The sequence below is a fragment of the Rattus rattus genome, chromosome 18, assembly GCF_011064425.1.
Source record: "Rattus rattus isolate New Zealand chromosome 18, Rrattus_CSIRO_v1, whole genome shotgun sequence".
Lineage (NCBI taxonomy): Eukaryota > Metazoa > Chordata > Mammalia > Rodentia > Muridae > Rattus > Rattus rattus.
This window is the reverse complement of record NC_046171.1, coordinates 4,142,836-4,164,251: the sequence shown is the minus strand read 5'-3', so window position 1 is coordinate 4,164,251 and position 21,416 is coordinate 4,142,836. Positions and strand designations below refer to the sequence as shown.

The window sequence follows — 21,416 nt, the reverse complement described above, 5'->3', positions numbered from 1 at the left end:
TGTTACTTGGCGGGCTCCTGAGTGTCCAAGGCTGCACCGTGTGTATTTGCTGCATTCTTCCTTCCTCAGGACCCTCTTCTGAGAGTAGAGGTAGGGTAGAACCTGGCGGCTGCTCCTGACTGGCCTCCTCCTTGTCAGTCCCATCCTATTCACTGGCTGTTGTCACCACACGTCAGTCTGGTCATTGCCATAGCTCTTGCTGGCACTAGTACCTGCAGGCCTCCCTGGCCCTGCCTGCCTGTCTCTCTGGAAGAGGAGATCATTCCACATGACCCTGAACCTCCGCTTCAAGCCCACATCACCTATCCCGTGCTGCATTTTCTTCAGTGGGAATCACAGGCCCAGGGCACGGGGCTGGAGCTGCAGGTGGCTCGGCTCCTGCCCTCCTGAATTGTACACAAAAATTTTGGAACATCCCTTCATCTTTGAGACAAGAGTGCCTCCCTTGCTAACCCTCGCCTAGTCAGCAGGAAGTATTTATTTACTCAGTAGACAGCAGCGCCGTGGGCTCTTTATTGCCCTTCTCTCTCTCTCTCTCTCTCTCTCCTAAGCAGTAAGGAGGAGTGCCGTGCCCCTCTGCCACAGCTGCTGGGAACCACGGGGAAGGCCTCCAGCTCTGTCATGAGCTTGAAAGGCTGCTCCGTCCCTGGGTAGGGAGTAGAAGGGAGCCTGCTTGGCTGAGGATGGTTGACTCACATAGTCCAGTAAGCATAGAGCAGGGCGAAGACTATGAAGATGGCCACCGAGAGTAGCATGTTCTTCCGGTTCTCTTGTCGAAGCAGCTTTAGCTCCTTCTCTGGGAGGAAAAAGATGGAACACTGAGCCCACCTAACTGCTTCTCCCCTCAGCCACTGTCACCCCAAAACCTGGCTCTGTCCTTGACCTGCCCAGACCTGTAATCCTTTAGCTAGACTTAGACCTGAGAGCAGGCCTGACTTGCTCAACCATGTCTCTGTGAGTGCAGAGCACAGAATGGTCTGTGAGAGGCCGCCCCGGAAGCCATGGCTGGTAACCTCTGAAGATAACTAGACGGCATCTGCTATTCCTTAGTGCATTCATACCCAGCCACCACTGTGTACAGCTTCTACCTTGCAAAGGCTAGACTGACGTCCTGGCCAACGCCTCTACCTGTGCAATGGACTGAGAGGAGAACGCCAGCTGGCTTTGGGCTAAGCAGAGATGGGATAGACACATCTGAGGAGCTCTCTGCAGACCACAGTCCTAGCCTCAGGGCAAGGGGTACTGGGCTCTGCTTCCAGCACCCAGAAGGTGGCAGCATTGCTCCACCCACAATGCCTTTCCTGCCCCAAGTAAGGACTGTCCCCACCACTCCCAGTCTAGGTTGTTCTGGTGGGGTGGGCATGAGATGCAGAATCCAGTGTCTGGATGTGGGCCTTTCTTCTGGAGAGGGCCCAGAGACACCCCAAAGAATACGGCCCCCTTGCTACTGCTTCCTTTGGACAAAAAAATGAACCATTTTCTTGACAGGTGGCAGGACCAGGCTGGCCAGAGGGGGGAACTTTCTTACCATATTTCGAGGCTTTGTTCATGAGGGTGTTTTTCTCCTTCTCCAGAGACCTCCTGTAGGGAAGGAGTTGACATCTCAGACCCTTTTTTCCTGTCTTACCCAGAGAGGCAGTAATTCTTGTCTGTTTGAATAAGGGGGTCAGTAACTAGGATCTTAGGGCACAGGAGTTGGAGCTCCAAAGTTAGGGACCATTCTGCCCTGGCTTAGAGGGTTGTGACTGGACAGAGTATTACCTGTCCTCAGGACTCAGCTCTGCCCTGTAGAGCTGGGAGGTCACGGCCTCCAGGTCCTTCCGACACTGAGACAACTTTTCCTCCAGCCCGTCAATCTGAAAGAGAAAGGCACAGAGTTGAGGGACTCACCTCGAGGTCTCCCACCCACCCATGCACCCCATGTCTGTCCAACAGCAGGGCCCAGCTTTGCTGCTGACAGAGTGCTTTAGGCTGAGCTGCGTCCCAGGAAACAAGAAGTGGCCATGCCTGCTTCCCACCCTCTGAACCAGCACAGGCTAAGGGTGAAGCAGAACGCTAGGGTAGCGATGGCTCACAAGAACCAGTTGTTTCCCCAGAGCCTGGCACCCTATAGCACTTGCTCTACTGTGTACTTGAGGAGAAAAGCACTGCAGAGCCAGCACCAGGTCCCAAGCGCTCCACGCGGGGTGAGAAGGGGTTAAATGTCAAGGGTGCTTCCTTGTAGACATCCTAACAGTCCAGTCAGTCTGTGTTGTCATGAGAGACATTTCCTGAGACTCAATAAAAATCGGCGAAACAATGCAACTTAAAACCACTTCTGGGGCTGGAGAGATGGCTCAGCGGTTAAGAGCACTGACTGCTCTTCCAGAGGTCCTGAGTTCAATTCCCAGCAACCACATGGTGGCTCACAATCATCTGTAAGGAGATCCGATGCCCTCTTCTGGTGTATCTGAGGACAGCTACAGTGTACTTATATATAATAAATGAATAAATCTTAAAAAAAAAAAAAAAAAACCACTTCTGTTTCTCTCTGGGGTGGCTCTTGGGCAGGAGTGCTGCCTGTCACCAAGGCCAGCAAAACTCACCGCACAGGAGCTAAGCTCCTGAGAGCCCGAGAGCTGCCAGACATAGCCTCTCCCTTTGCCACTTCAGAGATGTGATCTCAGAGCAAATACCCACGCTGTGGGAAATGCTTTGTAAAACGCAGGCAGGACTGTCCACACCGCGTGCCAGGTATCTAAAGCGGTCACCTCTCTGCCTGGGTCTAGGCTGGCTGTGTGGAAGGCTCCGCAGGTCCCTGTAACACTTTTTCCATGTCTGGTTTCACCCAGCCTAACCAAACCCCCCAGGAGAGACAGCAATGGAGGGAGTGTTCCCTAGATGGAATCTTTTCTGAGGAGTCACCGGCACCCTTCTGTCCGTCTCAGCCCCACCCACTCCTGACAGGAGCTACCCCTGGAGAATCTTCCCTCCTAAGCAGGCTGCTGAGTCTGGATGTCACAGGCCACTAGTCTGGGGCTTCGAATCAGGAAAGCTAAGTCTCTGGCCAACAACAGCCACCTCAGACAATCCTGGGTCAACTACATTGGTGAGTCCAAAAAAAAGGGCAACTTCTTTCCTGCAGCTGAGTCAGGAGGGCTCCATGGGAGGGAATAACCTGCAGAGTGTAGGTTACTGCGTGTGACTGGACCACTTCTCTGCTGATGAATACCCCCTCAGTCAGCAGCCTGGGTGGCCCTCAGAGAAGCCACAAGCCTTTGAATGGCACTGTAGGGAGGAGAGCCAGGCTTAGGGACAAGAGTTGATCCAGGTACTTCTGGCTGCCGTGACCACCGGGCCTCGAGAATGCCCGACTCTGCAGCTTCTTAGGCCGCCTGCCACCTCTGTGCCCAAGAGGCCTGGTCTGTAGTCTTCCTATTGGTGGCTGCAGTGAGTGGCATCTCAGTGTGGATGGACTGAAGGGCTGGGGATGGGAACAAACTGTTAGGGGTTTATACCACTGACTTCTGAAAACCTTGGGCTCGCTAAAACCCGAAAGCAGCTGTTCTTGCACACAGCTAATGGAGCCTGCTCCAGATGTCCAATCCTGTCCAGTTCTCCCTGCTGTCCTCTGGGCAGGGCCGGGGGAGGAAAGGTTACACACTGCCATCCCTGAATGCCTCTGGAAGGTGCCCAGGTGCCCAAACAAGTGGTAATTGCCCCAGAGCAAGGCCAAGCGCTCTCGCTGAGTGAGCTCTCACAGCTGAGGCCGTGGCCAAGCCGCTCGGACAGGGCCTGCGGGGCTGGCAGTCAGGGGCCTTTATCTGAACAAGCCCAATTTATTTGCAGTTACAACTGAATCTCCCCACTTTCATTTGCCACTTTTTAATGAGGCTTAAATGGGCGAACACAAATCAAGGTTTTAGGGACTCAGTTCTGACCTCCCTCTATGAATATTTATGTCCTGCTGACAGTTCTGATTCCCTTCTAAATAGTAAGTTCTCTTTACAACTGCCTGTAGACTCTGGGGTTGGGGGGGGGGGATCCAGGGGACTGGGTGCTGAGCCTGAAGAGGCTTTTCAGCAAGCAGCAGATTCATCCTTAGAAGGGGACCAGACAACAGCAGCAGAGGGCAACATCGGAAACTGTAGTAATGGGGCAGAGTCCAGGAAGCAGGCTGTGCTGACAGGCAGGGATGGTCCTAAGGCTGGTTTTAGATGTGACTGGGGGCCACAGTGGTGGCTGCACAACAGACTTAACCCAAAAGACAGGTCAAAAAGGCAAGAACAGACCAGAAAAGGGACCTTACAGAAAGTCCCCAGTTGGAGTGTCTGCTCTCATGAGCATGGGTTATGAACACAACAGCTGCCGACTGTTGTCAGGTCACTCCCTCCCTGCCCTCAGGCCAAAGGAAGCCAGGCCCAGCAGCTATGAGCTTTAGAATCAGAATAAGGAGACAGATCTCAGGAAGATTCTAGAAGAGTAGGGTCAGGGCTGGGTGAGTGGTTGGACTGAAAGCTGGAAGCTTAAACATGGGATATCATGGGAAGTGCAGCACAGGGCTCCAGCCATAACTGGTCACTTGTCACATGAATGGCAGGCAGGCTCAAGCCTGCCTGTGCCTCAGGTGATGGACATCTCAGAGTTGAGAGGGTGATACAGGTGGGGTTTCCTACCAGCTGCTGTTTAAAGACTGCTACTCGCTGGCTCTGTGGAAGACCGTGAGGGCAGTGGGGTCAAGGGTGCTGGGGAAGCCCTGCTGCTGTGGGCAGGCAGCAGTGGGAGGGAGGGATCCTCTTTGGCAGGAGCTGGCTGGTCCTTTGTCTCCAGAAGGGCTGTGGGGACAGTGGGGTTTCTGCCCTCAGTCAGCCCACCGCTGGCCCAGAAGATGGCACATTGGCAAGTTATATAATCTTTTGGGGGGGGGGATGATGCTGGGACAGGTTCAAGTGGCAGAGGCCAAGCGTGAGGGAACCCCTAGGGTGAGATAGTGAGACCAACGGAGCCCCAGGCAGAACTCAACTGAGGCCCAGGGAAGCAGCAGTCCTCTGAGGAAATGCAGGTAGCACAGGGGACCTGGCAGCCAAAGGGTACGGGTAGAATGGGTATCCTGGGGAGAGTGTGGCAGGATGAGGTTCAAACAAAGATGGAGCTATTCCAGTTGTCAGGGAGGCCATGGGGCCACCCGGAGCACCTGCCTGGCAGAAGAGCGGCTGCTGGCCACTCAGGTGCTGAGACCAGCCTGGAACTAAAGGGGGCAGCATGGCCCTGGCCATGGGTGTCCCTGGTAGATTAAGAAACATCCATGTACTGTGTTTACACCCAGAAACAAGGTGGCATCAAAGGGGAGAGAAACCAGTGGCTAAGCAGCTGGCAGCCTTCTAGAAGGAGCAGAGACCCTGAGACACAAGGGTGGAGCTGGAGTTTCTGAGCTAGCAAACTTCTGGCATTGAGAAGCTTGGAGGCACCATGTAAGCCCTGTGGAGCAGTCTGGTCTTGTAGAGACTACCTGAACCCAGCAGTGACTGGACAGTAGCTAAACCTGGCTGTGGAGGCAGGGGAGAGGCAGGCACAACCCACAGGGCTGACGGACGGTTACTGCATGTGAAGCCTGAACTGTAGTCTGGGTAAGAACAGAGGCCATTGGATATCTGCATCTGAGTAGGACTCAAGCCAGCGGTGCAGCTTAGTGTGCTGGGAGGGCAGGAGAACCGCTGAGCGGCAGTCAGCACCTCCTCGGGCTTCCCTCCCCAGCCCTCAGCAGTGAGCACTTCTGGCTGCTCCAGGTGAGGGCTGTAGAGCCCAGCCCTGGCCAAACTCAGGCCCTCCCTGACTCAGGAATATAGCCTTACTCCCAGAGCTTTAGGCAAGTCTCCCAGGGGTCCTGTGCACTGTAAAACCACTGTGTTAAGAGAAACTGTAAAATTCATCTGAAATCCCCAGGAGGCATCTCCTCAGAGGAGGGAGCCTCCAGGAATCAAAGCCCGGAACAGGCTCCTCAGAGACGGAACTCACGCCACTCGCACAGACAGCTGCCCCTGCACAGGTCAGGTCAGGCCCCACAGGGTGCCAGCCGGAGGGGAGCGTGGGCAGCTTCTATTCCTCTGACAAGCAAGAGTCAGCAGGAGCCAGGCTCTTCAGCAGGAACTGAGTACCACACTCAACAGATCCCCTGGACAGCAGGGAGGCAAGGCCTGGCCCACGGCCTTGGCCACCGCAGCTACCGAAGGCCAGGCTCTCGACTGGGAAAGGGCAGGGGTTCCCCCTGCAGCTTGATTCAAGGCCACACCGCCCACTCTGTCTTCTAGGTTGGGAAGAAATTCCTGCCTCTCCTGGCTCCTGAGAGCTTCTGGCCAGCCAGTGACAGGATGCTGGGAAAGGGCTTGCCTGGGGGTCAGGCAGTGGTCACAGGGTCATGCCACACACATCTGGCTGGGTACTGAGGACTTAGATTGTGTCATGAGTCTGGATGAGGACATAAGAGCCCACAAGGTGGATACAACACCTGGAACACATCTGCAGCACTGCCCAGGTGCCAGGCTCTGTTCTAGATGTGCCACACAGAGGAGGAGGGAGACAACAGAGTCCACATCGTACAGACAGGCAGACTTCCGTAAGGAAGCAGCTTACCCAGGCGTGGTCCCTAACCCCATCACCCCACAGTAAAAGCTGAAACTCTGAGCCTAGGCATTAACTCCCGCCCCCATGCCCTAGGGTAGGCAGCTGCAGGCTTTCAGTCTGACTCTGCATCCACCTTGCAAAGGAGCAGTCACTCCTGTGCAGAGCCAACTCCCAGCAGAGATGCTTAGCAGCCTGGCAGAGGTCACACGGCTGCAAGGTAGTGGGACTAGGTCCCGGTCCCGTCTTCTCCAGCGCCCACCCTCCATGAAAACATCCACAACCAACAAGGACTAGTGACGTTCAGAAACAGAGTCAAGCACGGCCCCTGAGCCTGTGGAAGTCAGTTGCTCGGGCTTCAACAGATCCTCCACTCAATGACCTTGTGCCTGGCTATGCTGGGTCTCTTTTCACACAACAGATGCGCTGCCTGGAACCCAGTGCTGGGAGGTAGAGGTGCCAGGAGCCTGGCGTCTGTCTTCATACTAAGCTGACTGTCCCTTCACAAACACCCTCCCCCACACGGCCACGCTGTCAGAGTACCCTCCCCAAAGCACACAAAACACCATCGAGTTTGGAGAAGGAAATGTGTGGGCTAGCAGTGCCTGGTAAACGCCATCCCCAAAGGGCATCAAAGCGTCCTCCTCTTCTAATTCACTGCCTGGGAAGCCGCTCCAAGAAATGCACTCATTGTCACATCAGGAGCCCTGGGATGTTTACTGCAGTGGGTAAAGGCGCTAGACCGCCTACCCAGATGGTCCCTGGCAGTACCACCGGGCTTTCCATCTGTGGCCTCCAAGCCACACAGCCATGTCACAGGGGACAATGTACCTTATCTCCGAGGTAACCAGCTTCAAACCTAAATGGCTGGTCCCCACGACACTGGTTAAATGATAATTTGCCATCGTGGAGGCGCTCAGGACTGTGGGTATGGAAAGCAAACCACCAGAGCCTCCCAGGTCACCAGGCATGGTGGGAAGTTTTTCCTCCAGGCAGAGCAGTGGAGAAAGAGAGCCAGTATCTCATAGGTGACCAGCCAAGGGGACCGCCCACCTGAACACTAACCCCACCCCAGCTCATGAGGACTGCTGGGGTCCAGGAGAGCTGCCAAGGTCAGCACAGGGAGGAGCTATGCAGCTTTGGAAGTCACTCTGCAGGCCAGACCTCGCCCTAAGCCTTCAGCTGCTCTAGGCCAAAATGGAATCTGGGGTCTGGTTTCTTTTCTTTCTCCCCAGATCTATTTTTTGATAAACTGGCAAAGGCTTCTCCATCGCTGAAAGGCTCAAAGCACTTCTCAAGAGCTGGCATCCGCCCCGTGCCTTATGAATTCATTAATTAAGACGCTGGCAAACAGCCACTCCACACATGCTGACATCCAGCAGTGTTAGGTAATGAGGTTTTAGTCTCCTGACCCCCGTTAAGTGGAGCGGTGCCAGATGCAGGCTGCCGAGAGAATCACCTGCCCAATGGCGACCTGTCGCTTCCACCTGAGCAGGTGAGGCTCATTTAATAATGGTCAGCAGGCCCTGAAGGGCCCACATCCAGACTCTCCCAGCAAAGCAGCCCCACGTCAGTGCCCGACCCCCAACTCCACACCCACCTGGAGTCAACACCGCCTCCTGCCACGTAGGCCAATTGGGTCAGTACTTCCAGCCAAGACACTGCCTCTCGCCTGTCGCAGGAGACTGGGGGCTTTCCCACAGCTCCTGCACAACTGGTCCCAGGGCTCCAAGACTAACAGTGGTTCATGCAGGCTAAACCACTTCTTTCTCAAAGCCCCCAGCTGTCCTTAGCCGCCTCATTCTGTCTGCTGAGAAGCAGAGGATGCTTACTGCGTCCCATGTGCTTTCCTGCCTCATTGGGTGTTAGCTGGCCAACACCCAGCCCTTCCGCTCAGCTCACGGCCACCGCAGGTGTCGGAGAAAAGTCTGTTGACAGCCAGGGTCACACACAACTCAGCTTTGGGCAATGAGATGCTGCAGATGTCACCGGGAGACCCTGGGAGTTGATGCTTGGCTAGTTAAGAGTCTTGATTTACGGGTGACTGATGGCCGAGCTATAGAGCAGCTGTCTTGTGACTATGGATAGTTAAGGGTGTGCAGAAATGCTGGCCCTGCTATTAAGTACTAACTACTGAACAGAGCTGAGCTTCCGCAGCAAGGCAGGAGCATACCCTTGTTCCCTATGGGGAGAACAGCATTCCTACAGGCATAAAGACACACACTCCAGTCTTCCCGAGAAACTTTGCAAATGGACAGATTTGTGTACTAGGGGCCAAAGCTAGCCAAGTTATCTCCTTCAAGATGTCGGCCGGGGACACAGCCCAGCAGCAGAGCACCTTCCAAGCATGCAGAGGGAACTGGGTTCAAACACACAAAAGGGCGGAGGCAGCCGAGACTCCTACTTAGTAACTTAAGGCCAAGTGGCCAAAGGCTGCAGGACAACTACAAAAGAAACGAGTCCAGCTACCACCACAGTTCAGAATGAAAGCAAGTGTCCTATCAGGCCGAACTCCCCTGTCCATTTGGGGGGGCGGGGGGTGGCTTCTCGTCACTCAGAACCTAACACAGTCAGTTGCTTCCAACTCAAGACTCTTCCTTCCTCTGAAGGAAGCAGAGTTGGAGAGTTAAAAGGGCGCCTGGCTACACCAGAGGTGGCCGCCTGGCACAGCTGGCCCACGGCCACCCTCGGGTGAGGGCCACCTGCTTGGTAATTGTTTCATTACAACGAGTAAGCGAGGGCCGTTTGCAGGTGCTGAGATCTCACTTGTGGGCTTTTATTGCACTCGTCAGATTAACAAACATTTTTGATTAAATCACCACTTCACTAGCTCAGAGCGCGCAACTTTTAATAAGAGGACAATATCTACGGCTGTGAGAGCATCAGTACACATCCAATACTCAAGACCCGCTGGGGGCAACAGAAGAGGGAGCGGAGAAAGAGCCAGATGCCAGGTCTCTGCGAAGGCCCGGGGTTACAGGTTTCGAAACCTTGAACATCTCAGCAAAAAGTCACCTTAGAGACAAGACCGAAGAAACCTACGCTCGCACGTTTGTATACACCTGTACATTTGGCAATGTTTAAAACATCCATGTGGACATCTTTAAGAGTGGAGTGTTACTGAGAGAGTCAAACGTACTCAGGTTATAGCTCAGTGCTAGAGGGCTTGCCTACTGCGCTGGTCTCTCTCCTGCTAAATCACAGCTGATTCTCCAGTCACAGCTGACTAGAGCCACCCCATTCTCGATACAAAGCAGCTCACAACTGGTCCCGATCCAGTTTTGTACTTGCCCTGAAACGTGCCCTTGGTTTCCGGGCTCCCACCTACAGCTCCCTAAGCTTTGATCATGAATGGTATTTCCAGCCCAAGGGGACGTCCCCAGTGCTGCCACAGTCCTCCCTAAATACAATACGGTCAGGTCTGCCACCTTAGTGACCCATGCTTTTGGTACCAAGTTCTACTCTGGTTTACTGTTGCTGTGATAAACGACATGACCAAAAGCAACTTGGGGAGGAAAGGATTCATTTCAACCTAAGGCTTATAGTCCATCTTGAAGGGAACTCCAGGCAGGAACCTGGAGGCAGGAGCTGATGCAGAGGTCATGGAGGGTGTTGCTTTAGGGCTTGCGACCCATGGCTTGCTCAGCTTGCTTCCTTATACAACCTTGAACCACCCGACCAGGGCTAGCACTGCTCACAGTGGGCAGGGCCCTCCACCTCAAATCGTTCCTCAAGAATATGCCCCACAGATCTGCCCACAGGCCAATGTGATGGAGGCAATTTCTTGAAGGTCCTTCTTCTTAGACGACCCTAGTTTGTGTCAACTTGACAAAAACCTTGCCAGCACCCTACCATGTATAAGGCTGCAGATATGGGAAATCTGCTCACATATGAAGCACTAAGAGAATACACGCTGTGTCAAACTCAAACACTTCAAAAGCTGACGGTGTAGCTCAATGGTAGATCACTTGCCTAGCAGGCAGGCAGCCCTGGGCTCTAACCCAAGTGCAGGTAGGTAGGTAGATAAATGGATGATTGATCGATCTGGGTTGGCCTGACAGAAGACAGACATTCCTGCAATCGGAAGCAGGAAGGAGGAGATAGAGTTAGATGATGGAGAGGAAGGAGCCGCTGTCTGTCCTCGGCCACCTCTGCCAGGCACGCTCTGGGCACCTGACAGCCTCATGGTGAGAAAAGGTGTGATCTGCTCTATGCCAGCCCCTTCCCCCTGGTTCTCAGGCTGCAGCTGAGTATGTTGTCTCTCAACTGACGAGCCCAGCCCTTTCCCCAGCTGCTCTGGCAGGCAGCGGGGAGTGTACCTTGGTTTGTAGAAATAGAGTGGGTCCTTCACGTGGTGGGCACTCCCTCTATTCTCCCCTTGACGAAGAACATACCAGTAGGGTAGCCCTGCTCTTGCTGATAACATGGCAGAACCCTGGCAAGCGAAGGGCTGTGGACCGAACATATGCGGCTTCCTCTTCTTATGAAGAATGGGGTTTTGGGTTTTGAGATCTCTCTCGCTATTGTCGTCTACGCTGAGATTGAACTCATGAGCTTCCTATCCCAGCCTCCTAAGCGAACGATTAGTTTTAAATAAGGTCTTACGGGAGCTGCTACACTCGTACCGTCCATGCTGCTTTCCTAGTAGGACAGACTGATTATATGGCCGCTGTATTTTTTGTTTGTGTAGTATCTGAGTCAGGATCACATGAGTTGGGCTAGGATGGTCTTGAACCCCTGATCTTCCCCTCTGTTTCCCAAGTGCTGGGTTTTACAGGCACAACATCACATGACACCATAACTAGCCAAGACGGTTTCGCTTATATGTTTGCACACCACATACATGTCTGGCGTCCAGAGAGGCCAAAGAAGGCATCAGATCCCCTTGAACTGGAGGGAAAGAGAGATTCTGAGCTGTCATGGGGATGATGGGAACCAACCCGGGTCACTGCAAGAACAGCCAGTGCTCTTAACCACTGAACCATCTCTCTAATCCCGGTACTTATATTCTTTAAAACTGAGCAAACACAGGGGTTGGGGATTTAGCTCAGTGGTAGAGCGCTTGCCTAGCAAGCACAAGGCCGTGGGTTCGGTCCCCAGCTCCGAAAAAAAAAAAAAAAAAACTGAGCAAACACTGAAGCGGGCTGGGCTTCCTCCCATAAAGCCGTGGTCAACATTTTCATCAACTAATCCACACACGATGTTCTCTGATGTGTGTTTCTGTTAAAGAGATCTCACTTAATAAGTGGACGGTTCTCATTAGCGTTGAACCCACTGCCCCAAAAGGACCACGTGGTGCCGAGTCGTCTCATGCCTGGAGAACGGCTTATTTGACTAACCGATTGTCCCTCCAAGCCCCGTCACAGTCCTGAAACACTAGACAGCACTTCAGCGCCATGCTTACAGTCTCTTGAAGCGGCAAAATCACCAATAAAGAGCACAAAAATGCAAAAAATCACAGCACTAGAAAGCCCATAAAAAGGACATCTGTTACGATACGACAGCTCAGATGGGGCAGAGCTGCACTCGCTCAGCCTCAGCTGGAAATGTGGCTCTCAGGTGACTTCAGCGCACGGTCCCTTTCTTTTTCCAAACATGCAGGCGCTGATGTCAGGGCCACAGATACGCCACAGCCAGGAGGCAAATTTGGAGTCTGAATAAGACTGGAGAGAGTTGCGACTAGAGGCAACCGAGAGGCACAATGTCTAAACTAGGTACTGTCTAGCTCTTTCTACAAGGTCTACCGTCGTCTGCACCAGGGCTTGTCCATTCTTGAAGCTTCTGGGCTTGGGGTTTCTATTACAGCAGCTCACTGTGCTCTCATACGGGCTATCAGGTCTATGCCCCTACTGCCAGCCATTTCACCATGCACGCACGCAGGCACACACACGCACGCTTTAATTTTTTTAGAAGACCATTCACGGTTCCAACAACTTTTTTTTAAAACCTACCAAGCAGGCCAATACCTAGGCAGGAAGACAGCGCTAATGCAATCATCTCTTGTTGCTAAAATTCCTTCCAGGAGAGAGACAATGGCTACCCCTCCTCCAAAGGTCCCAATGATGAACTGAGGTACAAGTCTAAGTTCACCCTAGTGAGTTTATTGGGCTTCTTTAGAGAAGGGGTGAGGAGCTACCTACAGGGGAGTCTGCGCTCCTCCCGCAACAGCCCACACTTGGAAGACCTTTCTTTACCCAACAGGGATGAGGGCTTCTCCACAGCCAATGAAATGGAGCCTCCTCCTGTAGCCTGCCCTGGGCCATGCACAGTTAAATCAGAGGTGCATACAACAGGTGGTATAGGGAGAGGCTGGGCACTTCCTGTGAGAATCTGTGACCATTCCCAACCCTCCAAAGGTAAACTGTCAACAGGAACAGCTGAACCTTCTTAGATGTAGGTGGCTGGGCTCTGAGGACAGCCACACACAACACCTTTGTTAGCAGGGACGTGTACAGCTTATCTAAAACACACACTCAGGTCCTACTGGGATGGGAGAAGTGGTCAGGGCTGGAGAGATGGCTCAGCGGTTAAGAGCACCGACTGCTCGTCCAGAGGTCCTGAGTTCAATTCCCAGCAACCACATGGTGGCTCACAACCATCTGTAAAGAGATCTGATGCCCTCTTCTGTACAGCTACAGTGTACTTTTATGTAATAAATGAATAAATCTTAAAAAAAAAAAAAAAGAAGTGGTCAAACCTCCACTTCTGCAAGCTCTACGATGAGTCTTTGGGAATCGTTGAGCAGATAGGGAGCCTCTGAGAGGATGCCCCTAGGGGTGTCCAATAATTTTGACACTGAAGCCTGATCCTGTCTGTCATCTACAAACTCGTTGTGTCACATTCCTAGATGTACTGGAACACCTGTGGCCTAAGGGCCCAAGGCTGAACACACACGCCTTCCTTGTAACTGAGAGAAAAATGAGTCTCCACTTCCTGGAAGCCCACCTGAGCATCATTCCCTGTTCAATCAGCTTCACCACTTTTAAGTCGGCTTCCACCTTTTCATTCCCTTTCCCTCCTTGGGGCAAGGTGTTGCCCTGTATCATCCCAGCTGGCCTTGAACAATTTTACAGCCTTTGATCTCTGAGTCTATAAGCATGCACTACCATTTTCAACCCCTGACTCCACGTAGACCCCGAGTCCCCTTGTCTATACAACTCGACAAACATGCATCAGATGGCTTTCTTTCCATGCAGGGCAAACTATTTTAACCACTGAGCCATCTCTCCAGCCCCCCCAGGCAAACTATTTTAAAGGCCTTCCCTAACACCAACTTTAGAAATCTTTGCAGATTTCCAAAGATCCCTAAAGTAATATCCAAGCTACCAGTTTGATACCCCACAGGAAAAACTTCCCATCACCTGGAGACGTTTAAGCCACTAGCAATATACCGGATAATAAGTAATAAGCGCTCATCCTTGAATCTTAGCTCCATGACGGTCCCCTCACCTACAGGTCCCTAACATCTTTGGTACCCACTTGTCCCTTTTGGCTAAAGTCTCCTCTCAGCTTCCGCTCCCCTTAGAATACCCACTACAGTCTGTCTTCTTTGGGGGCTCCCCCTGATCTCTGGGTTCTCAGCTCCTGCGCTCTCTAATTACTGCCTTCCTCATCGTGACCCCTCACCTCTGGGTCATGCCCCCTCACCTCAGGATGTACTCAGGGCCCTCTCCCTGTACGGCCTCTCCTAAAGCCACGTCGCCCTCGCTTCTTCCCTCTGGTCCTCGACCTCGCAGCTGCCGGGCCGATCGATGCCCCTGTGTCGGAACACAGCGACTAACCACGTGATCCCGAACCCAATTTCTCCCCTCACCTCCCGAGCGACGCCAAGATTCTCCCGCTTCTTTTTAGTCATATTGCTTGCTGTGTCTCCGTGCTGGACCAGCCCACTGAGTCGCACTGCGCAGACGTATGTTCTCGTGCTCCTTTTTCATTGGCCGGTGCGGCAGAAAGAGGCGGGGCTACTGAAGGCGCCATCTTGTTGAGGGGCGCGCCCAGCCTGCAGCGGCCATGTTTGTGAGGGGCAGCCTCTGGGGATAAGATGTGCAGGGAAGCAGTTTCTGCTCTGCCTCTTGGTGGAGACCTCTTTACATACTTGAGAACTTTTTTTTTTCTTTCTTTCTTCCCTTCTTTCTTTTTAAACATCCTCTTTCTTCTTGTATCCGTCAGGGCATCCCTGCACAGGTTTTTAGGCTAACGTCACTCAAATTTTGTCGCTCCTGTGGGGCTCAGCCTGCAAGTCGTGTTTCTTAAGTCCTAACTTGAACCGCTCTGCCCTTTAGGATTTAATGCGGCCTTGCACTGTTGATCCTTTCTGTCTTGTGTTCTTACTCATTATCTTGTTCTCTGGTGAGACAGGAACAGCCTGCAGACATCACAGAAAACATGAAGAGGGCAAGCTGCATGCATGTTCAGCCTGAGTATAATTTATAGTGTTTAGACCTGTCGTCTTTCAGATGTTTTGACTATAACCCTACCACAGAACAACTGCAACCAAAGTTTTACAAGTCAGTGCCTTAGCATCTGTTTTTGGTTTTGTTTTTTGTTTTTCCTTTTCTGTAGTCTATTTGATTTAAAAAAAAAAAAAAAAGTTAGCCTAGCATGGTGGAACATACGTGTAGTCTCAGTTATTTACGATGGTGAGGTGAGAGCATTATTTAGAGCCCACAGTTTTGAAATCAGCCTGGACAACAGTGAAATCAACCTCAACAATTAAAAAAAAATTCTGGGGGTTGGGGATTTAGCTCAGTGGTAGAGCGCTTGCCTAGCAAGCGCAAGGTCCTGGGTTCGGTCCCCAGCTCTGAAAAAAAAAAAAAAGAAAGAAAAAGAAATTCTGGTGTGGCAAAAACCCTAAAAATAGATAGATGTGGTCTGCAAGAGTAGGGGGCAGGAGGGTTGGGGATTTAGCTCAGTGGTAGCAGAGCACTTGCCTAGAGCACAAGGCCCTGGGTTGGGTCCCCAACCCCAAAAAAAAAAAAGAAAAAAAAAAAAAAAAAAAGGAGAGGGCATGGTTCAAAAAAACTGGCCTTAGGGGTTGGGGATTTGGCTCAGTGGTAGAGCACTTGCCTAGGTAAGGTCCTGGGTCTGGTCCCAGCTCAAAAAAAAAAAAAAAAAAAGAAACTTCCAAAAAACTGCCTTAGATAATAACACCAGGTAAATACATCCCATTCTTTTTTTTTTTTTTTTGGTTCTTTTTTTTTCGAGCTGGGGATCGAACAGGGCCTTTCGCTTCCTAAGTTTACCACTGAGCTAAATCCCCTAACCCAATACATCCTATTCTTGTGCTGGATATTATCTCACAGGACAGGGTCTCCCTGTGCCCAGGGAACAGAGCAAACACCTCTGCACACACAGCTCTGTCCTTCCATGTCTCTTTCTAAAGATAAATTTGCCCCGGTGGGATTACTAGGTCACAGATGACGAGACCAGAATCAAATCTCCTTGTTTCTCAGTCAGTTATCTCTGCTCTCTCTGTGAATAATAACCCCACCTCAGTGTTTGGAGGGAAAAAGTGTCTTCAGATCTGTGTTTTCTTCTTGATAGAGCCCTTGAGTGATGGAGCTGGAAGGGACCTGTGATACCATCTCGCTTGGCCGCCTGACTGCGTGCGACCCACAGAGGGAACAGATAGTAAATTCTACCTGAACAGGGCGCAGGCTGTCGAAGTTGTTTAGTATGGTTCTCAGCTTAACAGCCGGCACAGGGAAAATCTCACTCAAGAACATTGTCTATCAGCTGTCAATCAGCAGCCCTTATTGTCAGAGCACCCTTCCAGCATTGGTTCTGTCCCAGAAAAAAACAGACTCTGCTTCCCAATTATCACAGGCACTGGCCCAGGGGAGGTGAGAAGAGGAGGAGAAGCACTGTGTTCTTTTAGAAGTGGCTCCTTCTGTGTTTCTCTGGCACCAAGAAAAAGCCACAGAGCTCTGGGTGTGCCTCATGCCTGTCTCTTCTCTTCCCAGCTCCCGGCCAAGTCAGCACCCGGCCAACTCAGCAAAGAACTCATGTTTTTTCAACAGACTTCCTCTCCTGGGTCAGATAATGGAATAAAATACTCAAGATGGAGGGCCGGAGAGAGGGCACCACAGTTAGCCCCTGCCTGGGACCTCAGTTCCATTCCCGGCATCTACACGGTGTTCAATGACAGCCTATGTATAACTCCAGTTTGATAGCATCTCTGATGCCCTCTTCCGGGGTCCTTGAACTCTGCATGCACATGGCGGACAGACGAAACATGCAGGCAAAAGTCCCAAGCATGTAAATGAAGTAAATAAATCTAAAAAAAAAAAAAAAAAAAAAGCCAGGTGTTGGTGGCCTATGGCTTTCACCTTGGGAGGCAGAGGCAGGTGGATCTTTTGAGTTCTAGACCAGCCCAGTCTACAGACCAGGACAGCCAGAGCTACACACAGAGAATCCTCGTCTTGAAGGAAAGATAAAGACAATGGACTGGAACCGAAGTCTCCGAGGGTTATAGCGAAAGGGGGCCCTTTAACGGTGAAGCCATCCTGGACCCCAACCACACCCGTGTCATCTTGCAACTGTACAAAGTAGCAGTGAGAAGCAAGGTACTTCCATTTTCCAGGCCTCCGTTCTCACATCCCCTAAGTGTCATCGCGCCAGGGGAGGGCAGGTCTCTGTGAGAGCCCCTAAGTAAATTTGCAGCTGCAGAGTGAGTGCCCAGGAAAGTCCCCACGACATTTGTTGTCTTGTCTTGAGCCCGGTTTCTGTGAGCCTTCCCGTTCCTATAACACATTTGTTTCTTCAGAGTTTGAAGCAAGTACCCGGGGTGTGGAGTGGGGTGTGGAGTTCACTGCAGCCGGCAACCCCAGCAAGCACAGCATCCCCTGAGGATTCTGCCCTCTCTCTCTCACCATTTGTCCTTGAGCTGGGACCATCAGTCACAGTTTGATGTGTCAGGGTGACACAAACTATGCTGGCGGTGTGCTGTGGGTAAAAGCTGCAGGCACCCAGGTAATCCACTCAGTACTTAACTCACCCCACCCCACCCTGGCATGTTCGGGGACCTGGCTGCTATTCCCACGAGGGCTTGTCCCTGAGCTTTACTGACCTGGCAGTCCCCACCCAGAAGCAGATGGCATCCTGGCGGATGGCAGTCTACATATGAGTCTTTGTTCCTCAGGGAGCTGTGGGCCTGAGCTGCCCTTTTGAGTGTTTCTGAGTGGCTGAGGCAAATAGAGCATGTGCATTGGCAAACAGGAGACCCGGGTCACTTCTGGAAAGTTCTCATGGCACAACCTTGGGCAGGTCAAGCCTCCCCTTTGGCTGTGAATTTTCTTTCTCTGCAAAACAGAGTAGAGCGAGCTTGTCAGCTTCGACAACCCACCATTCTGCTTCTGTGACCTTGTTGTTTGAAGGGTGCCCGGACATAAGGCGCCATGATTAACTGGAAGGTAGACATATGCCGTAAGAACAAACTCATCATTATCCTCACAATATCTTTAATCCAGTTAGAGAGACAAACTGACAGCTCGAAGTAGCGAATGCCAGGCGTGGTAGAATAAAATGCCAGCTGCCTGGTACTTACTGTTGCTGCATTAGTGGCTCCAACAGAAGCAATAGAAGAATGCCGTGGGCATCTGGGGTGGCTTGGCAGAGGCTCTAGGTCAGAGGGCACAGATGAGACTGCACTGGGCAGTGATGAGAGGGGATCCCAGTTGGCACGGATTGCCAGAAAGAGCCGTCTCCAACTTTGGGTAACAGCACTACAGAAGCTGGCCTCAGCCCAAGCTCCAGATGGTTCCTTCCGTCCTTCTCCTCTTTCTGGACTTGCCTGAACCGTGAGACCCGGGCTCCCATCCCCAGCAGTGCCCAGAAGGAACCTTTTCAGAGCAGGAGAGCCGCGCCGTTCACTGTCAGAAGCACCTCAGGCAGGAAATGAAGAGTTTCCTAGGTGGTTGAAAAACACAGTGGGAGCTGATTTATGCTTAAACTTTATTCCAGGGCAGCAGATCACAGCCCAAAGTTCCGAGGCAAAGGCAGCGGTGTCTTTGTGGGCCGCTCGGATGGGTTTCATATCTCTGTGGTTTTTATATGTTTCAGCTAAGTCAAGATGCTGAAACTTTTTTTTTTTCTTTTGCCCGCTGTACTTCGCTGGGGGAGCCTTGTATAAACCATGGCTTAGATCCAGCTTCATTTCGACTCTGTTATAAAAAACTAGATTTTTTTTTTTTTGCTCATTTCTTTCTTTTTTTTTTTTTAAGATTTTATTTATTTATTATATATAAGTACATTGTAGCTGTCTTCAGACACACCAGAAGAGGGCATCAGATCTCTTTACAGATGGTTGTGAGCCACCATGTGGTTGCTGGGAATTGAACTCAGGACCTCTGGAAGAGCAGTCAGTCGGTGCTCTAACCGCTGAGCCATCTCTCCAGCCCCTTTTTTGCTCATTTCTTATGTGGTGTCCAGTTCTTCATCAAGTTAAATCAAATAATGACTAGAGAACCTAGAGATGTTGAAAACAGGGGTTGGGGATTTAGCTCAGTGGTAGAGTGTAGGGAGCGGCGCGGCGAAGTAAAGATGGCGCCAACAATCAGCCCCGTCTGAATGTGAATAACTTACCGCACATGCACAGGCTTGTCCCCTGTCAGGGCAGCTGTATGCTAATGAGGTGAATCTGGCGCCATCCTGTGGTGAACAGCAGTACTGCGCATGCGTGGGGTTTTGTACCTGTCAGTCTGGCTGGGGCAGTACTATGCTAATGGAAGTTCATGCCGCACCAATCTCTGGAGGACAAGTAGCTGGGATGACAGTGGGGTGACTCATGTCCCACCAATCCCTGAAAGAATATTAGCATTGCCGCTCGAGGTGGGTGCGACAGTAAAGCGCTTGCCTAGCAAGCGCAAGGCCCTGAGTTCGGTCCCCAGCTCCGAAGGAAAAAAAGAAAAAAAAAAAAAAAAAGGGAAAAAAGAAAACAGAAGAATGGGGGGATGGTTGAAGGCACAGATTCTTTGATCCCTCTGTTATCCGTGCTCGAAGTTTTCGAAGACACAGTCTCATGTAGCCCAGGATGGCCCTGAACTTACTAGGTAGCTGAGGATGACCCTGAGCTCATGATCTTCCTGCCTCTACGTCCCAAGTGCTGGGATTGCAGGCATGTGGCATCAGGCTCAATTTTATGCATCAAACCCAGGACTTCACGCCCACTAGGCAAGCATTCCACCTCCTGAGCTAAACCTCCATCCCCTCACTGGCCTCTTGAGAATATCAGCCCTGTGCTCTGGTCTTGGGGCTCCCGTGCCTTCTGCGACTGACGGAGCTTCCCATTCTCCTCAGACCCAAACCTGTCTTGGGATCTTGAGTTTCCACATTGTAGGCTTTCTCTGGCTTTGCTCACGTTCCCGTTGACTTCCCTTAGCTCCGTCACAGTATTTGTTTTCTCTCAACTTAAAAAAATGTGTATTTTTATCTGACGTGTGCAGGGTTTTGCCTGCATGGACGACTGTGCACCTGGTGCTCTGGGAGGCCAGCAGAGAGCCTTGGATCCCTCGGGACTTTGTGAGCTGCGGTGTGGGTGCTGGGAACTAGATCCTGGTCCTCTGAAAGAGCAGCCAGTGCTCTTTCCTGCTGAGCTATCTCTGCAGTGCCACAGTATCTATTTTTAGCTCACACTATGGTGAGCATTTCACTAAGATACCTGGAATCCTTTTTTGGGGGGGAGGGGAACACAGAGGAACGTGAATAGATCAATAAACGCATCCCGTGTTTGTAATTGTGACACTTCATTCTTCCTAAAGCGGTTTCTGTGCCCATTAGCTCTGTGGGTAAGGAAAGGAGAGATGGCTTAGACACCCCCATTTTGCAGAAAAAGGAATGGGGTCCATCTGGTGGCCCCGCGGAAGAGGGCAGAGACGCTCCTCCTGCGTAGAGGACCAAATGGCTTCCTGTGAAGAAGACAAGAGGATGAAGCTAGCAGCTAATTAGATGGCTTTAAAAACATCCCTTGAAATGTATTTATTTAGTGCGCGTTCAAATAGGTGTGCGAGCATGGATGCGGACGTCAGAAGACAACTTGCAGGAGTCAGCTTTCTCCCCAGGGGCTGTTGGGGATCGAACACAGGTCGTCAGACTTGGCAGCGGGTGCCTTTGCCCTCTGAGCCACCTCATCCCACCTCAGCAGTCTCTTAGCAGATGTTGATGCTCTGCATGGAGATAATAACTTTGAGGCTGCCTGTTGGAAAGTGTCGACATCTCTCCTCTGCTGACTTTCTCAGGACACAGCCATTTCCACCATCACATAGGTGGCGGTTGACCCATCTAGGCTGTCAATCATCGAGCCACGTGCCCGCTGTATGGTGATTAGGGCCAAGAGAGACCACGTGACCTCAACCTAGCCAATCACAGCCCTTCCTTGAGCTTTCCCACCCATCTGTAGCTAGGTGCAATCCTTTCCCGCTGGAGTGACTGAAGTGGATTCCCGTAACTGCTGGCAGCTGTGCTGTCTTGTCATTGAAAAAGAGACAAGGTTCTGAGGAAGCAGGTGGCATTTGGTACAACCTAGAGAGAACCCTGGGGATGGTAAAAGCTGGGATCCACATGACTCTGTCTCACCCTTGTGTTGTGGTAAAAAAAACAAACGAACAAACAAAACGGCAGAACTAGTTCCTGCGAGTACCCTGGCGGTCGCTACTTCCAGCTCCAACGGGCCATTGGAACTAGTGCTAATTTATCTCAGTGGCTCAACCCTGCCCCCATCTACCTCATGACCCGCTGTCCACGAGCCATTCCAACACAGTGCCCTGTCAGGTCGCCCCGCCCTCATTCACCCCTCTCTTGGCTGGTTTCCACCATGCCAGGCA

General features: G+C 51.8%; 1 protein-coding gene across 1 annotated transcript; it reads right to left on the bottom strand.

Moving 5' to 3' along the window:
- Positions 1-424: 424 nt before the first annotated feature.
- Positions 425-17,209, bottom strand: Ccdc167 (coiled-coil domain containing 167). Its single transcript, XM_032889190.1, has 5 exons — positions 17,167-17,209; positions 14,411-14,496; positions 1,762-1,856; positions 1,529-1,581; positions 425-796 (listed from the first exon to the last, which is right to left on the bottom strand). Exons 1-5 carry the CDS (start codon positions 17,207-17,209, stop codon positions 693-695), a joined length of 381 nt encoding a protein of 126 aa, XP_032745081.1. The 3' UTR covers positions 425-692.
- Positions 17,210-21,416: the final 4,207 nt, after the last annotated feature.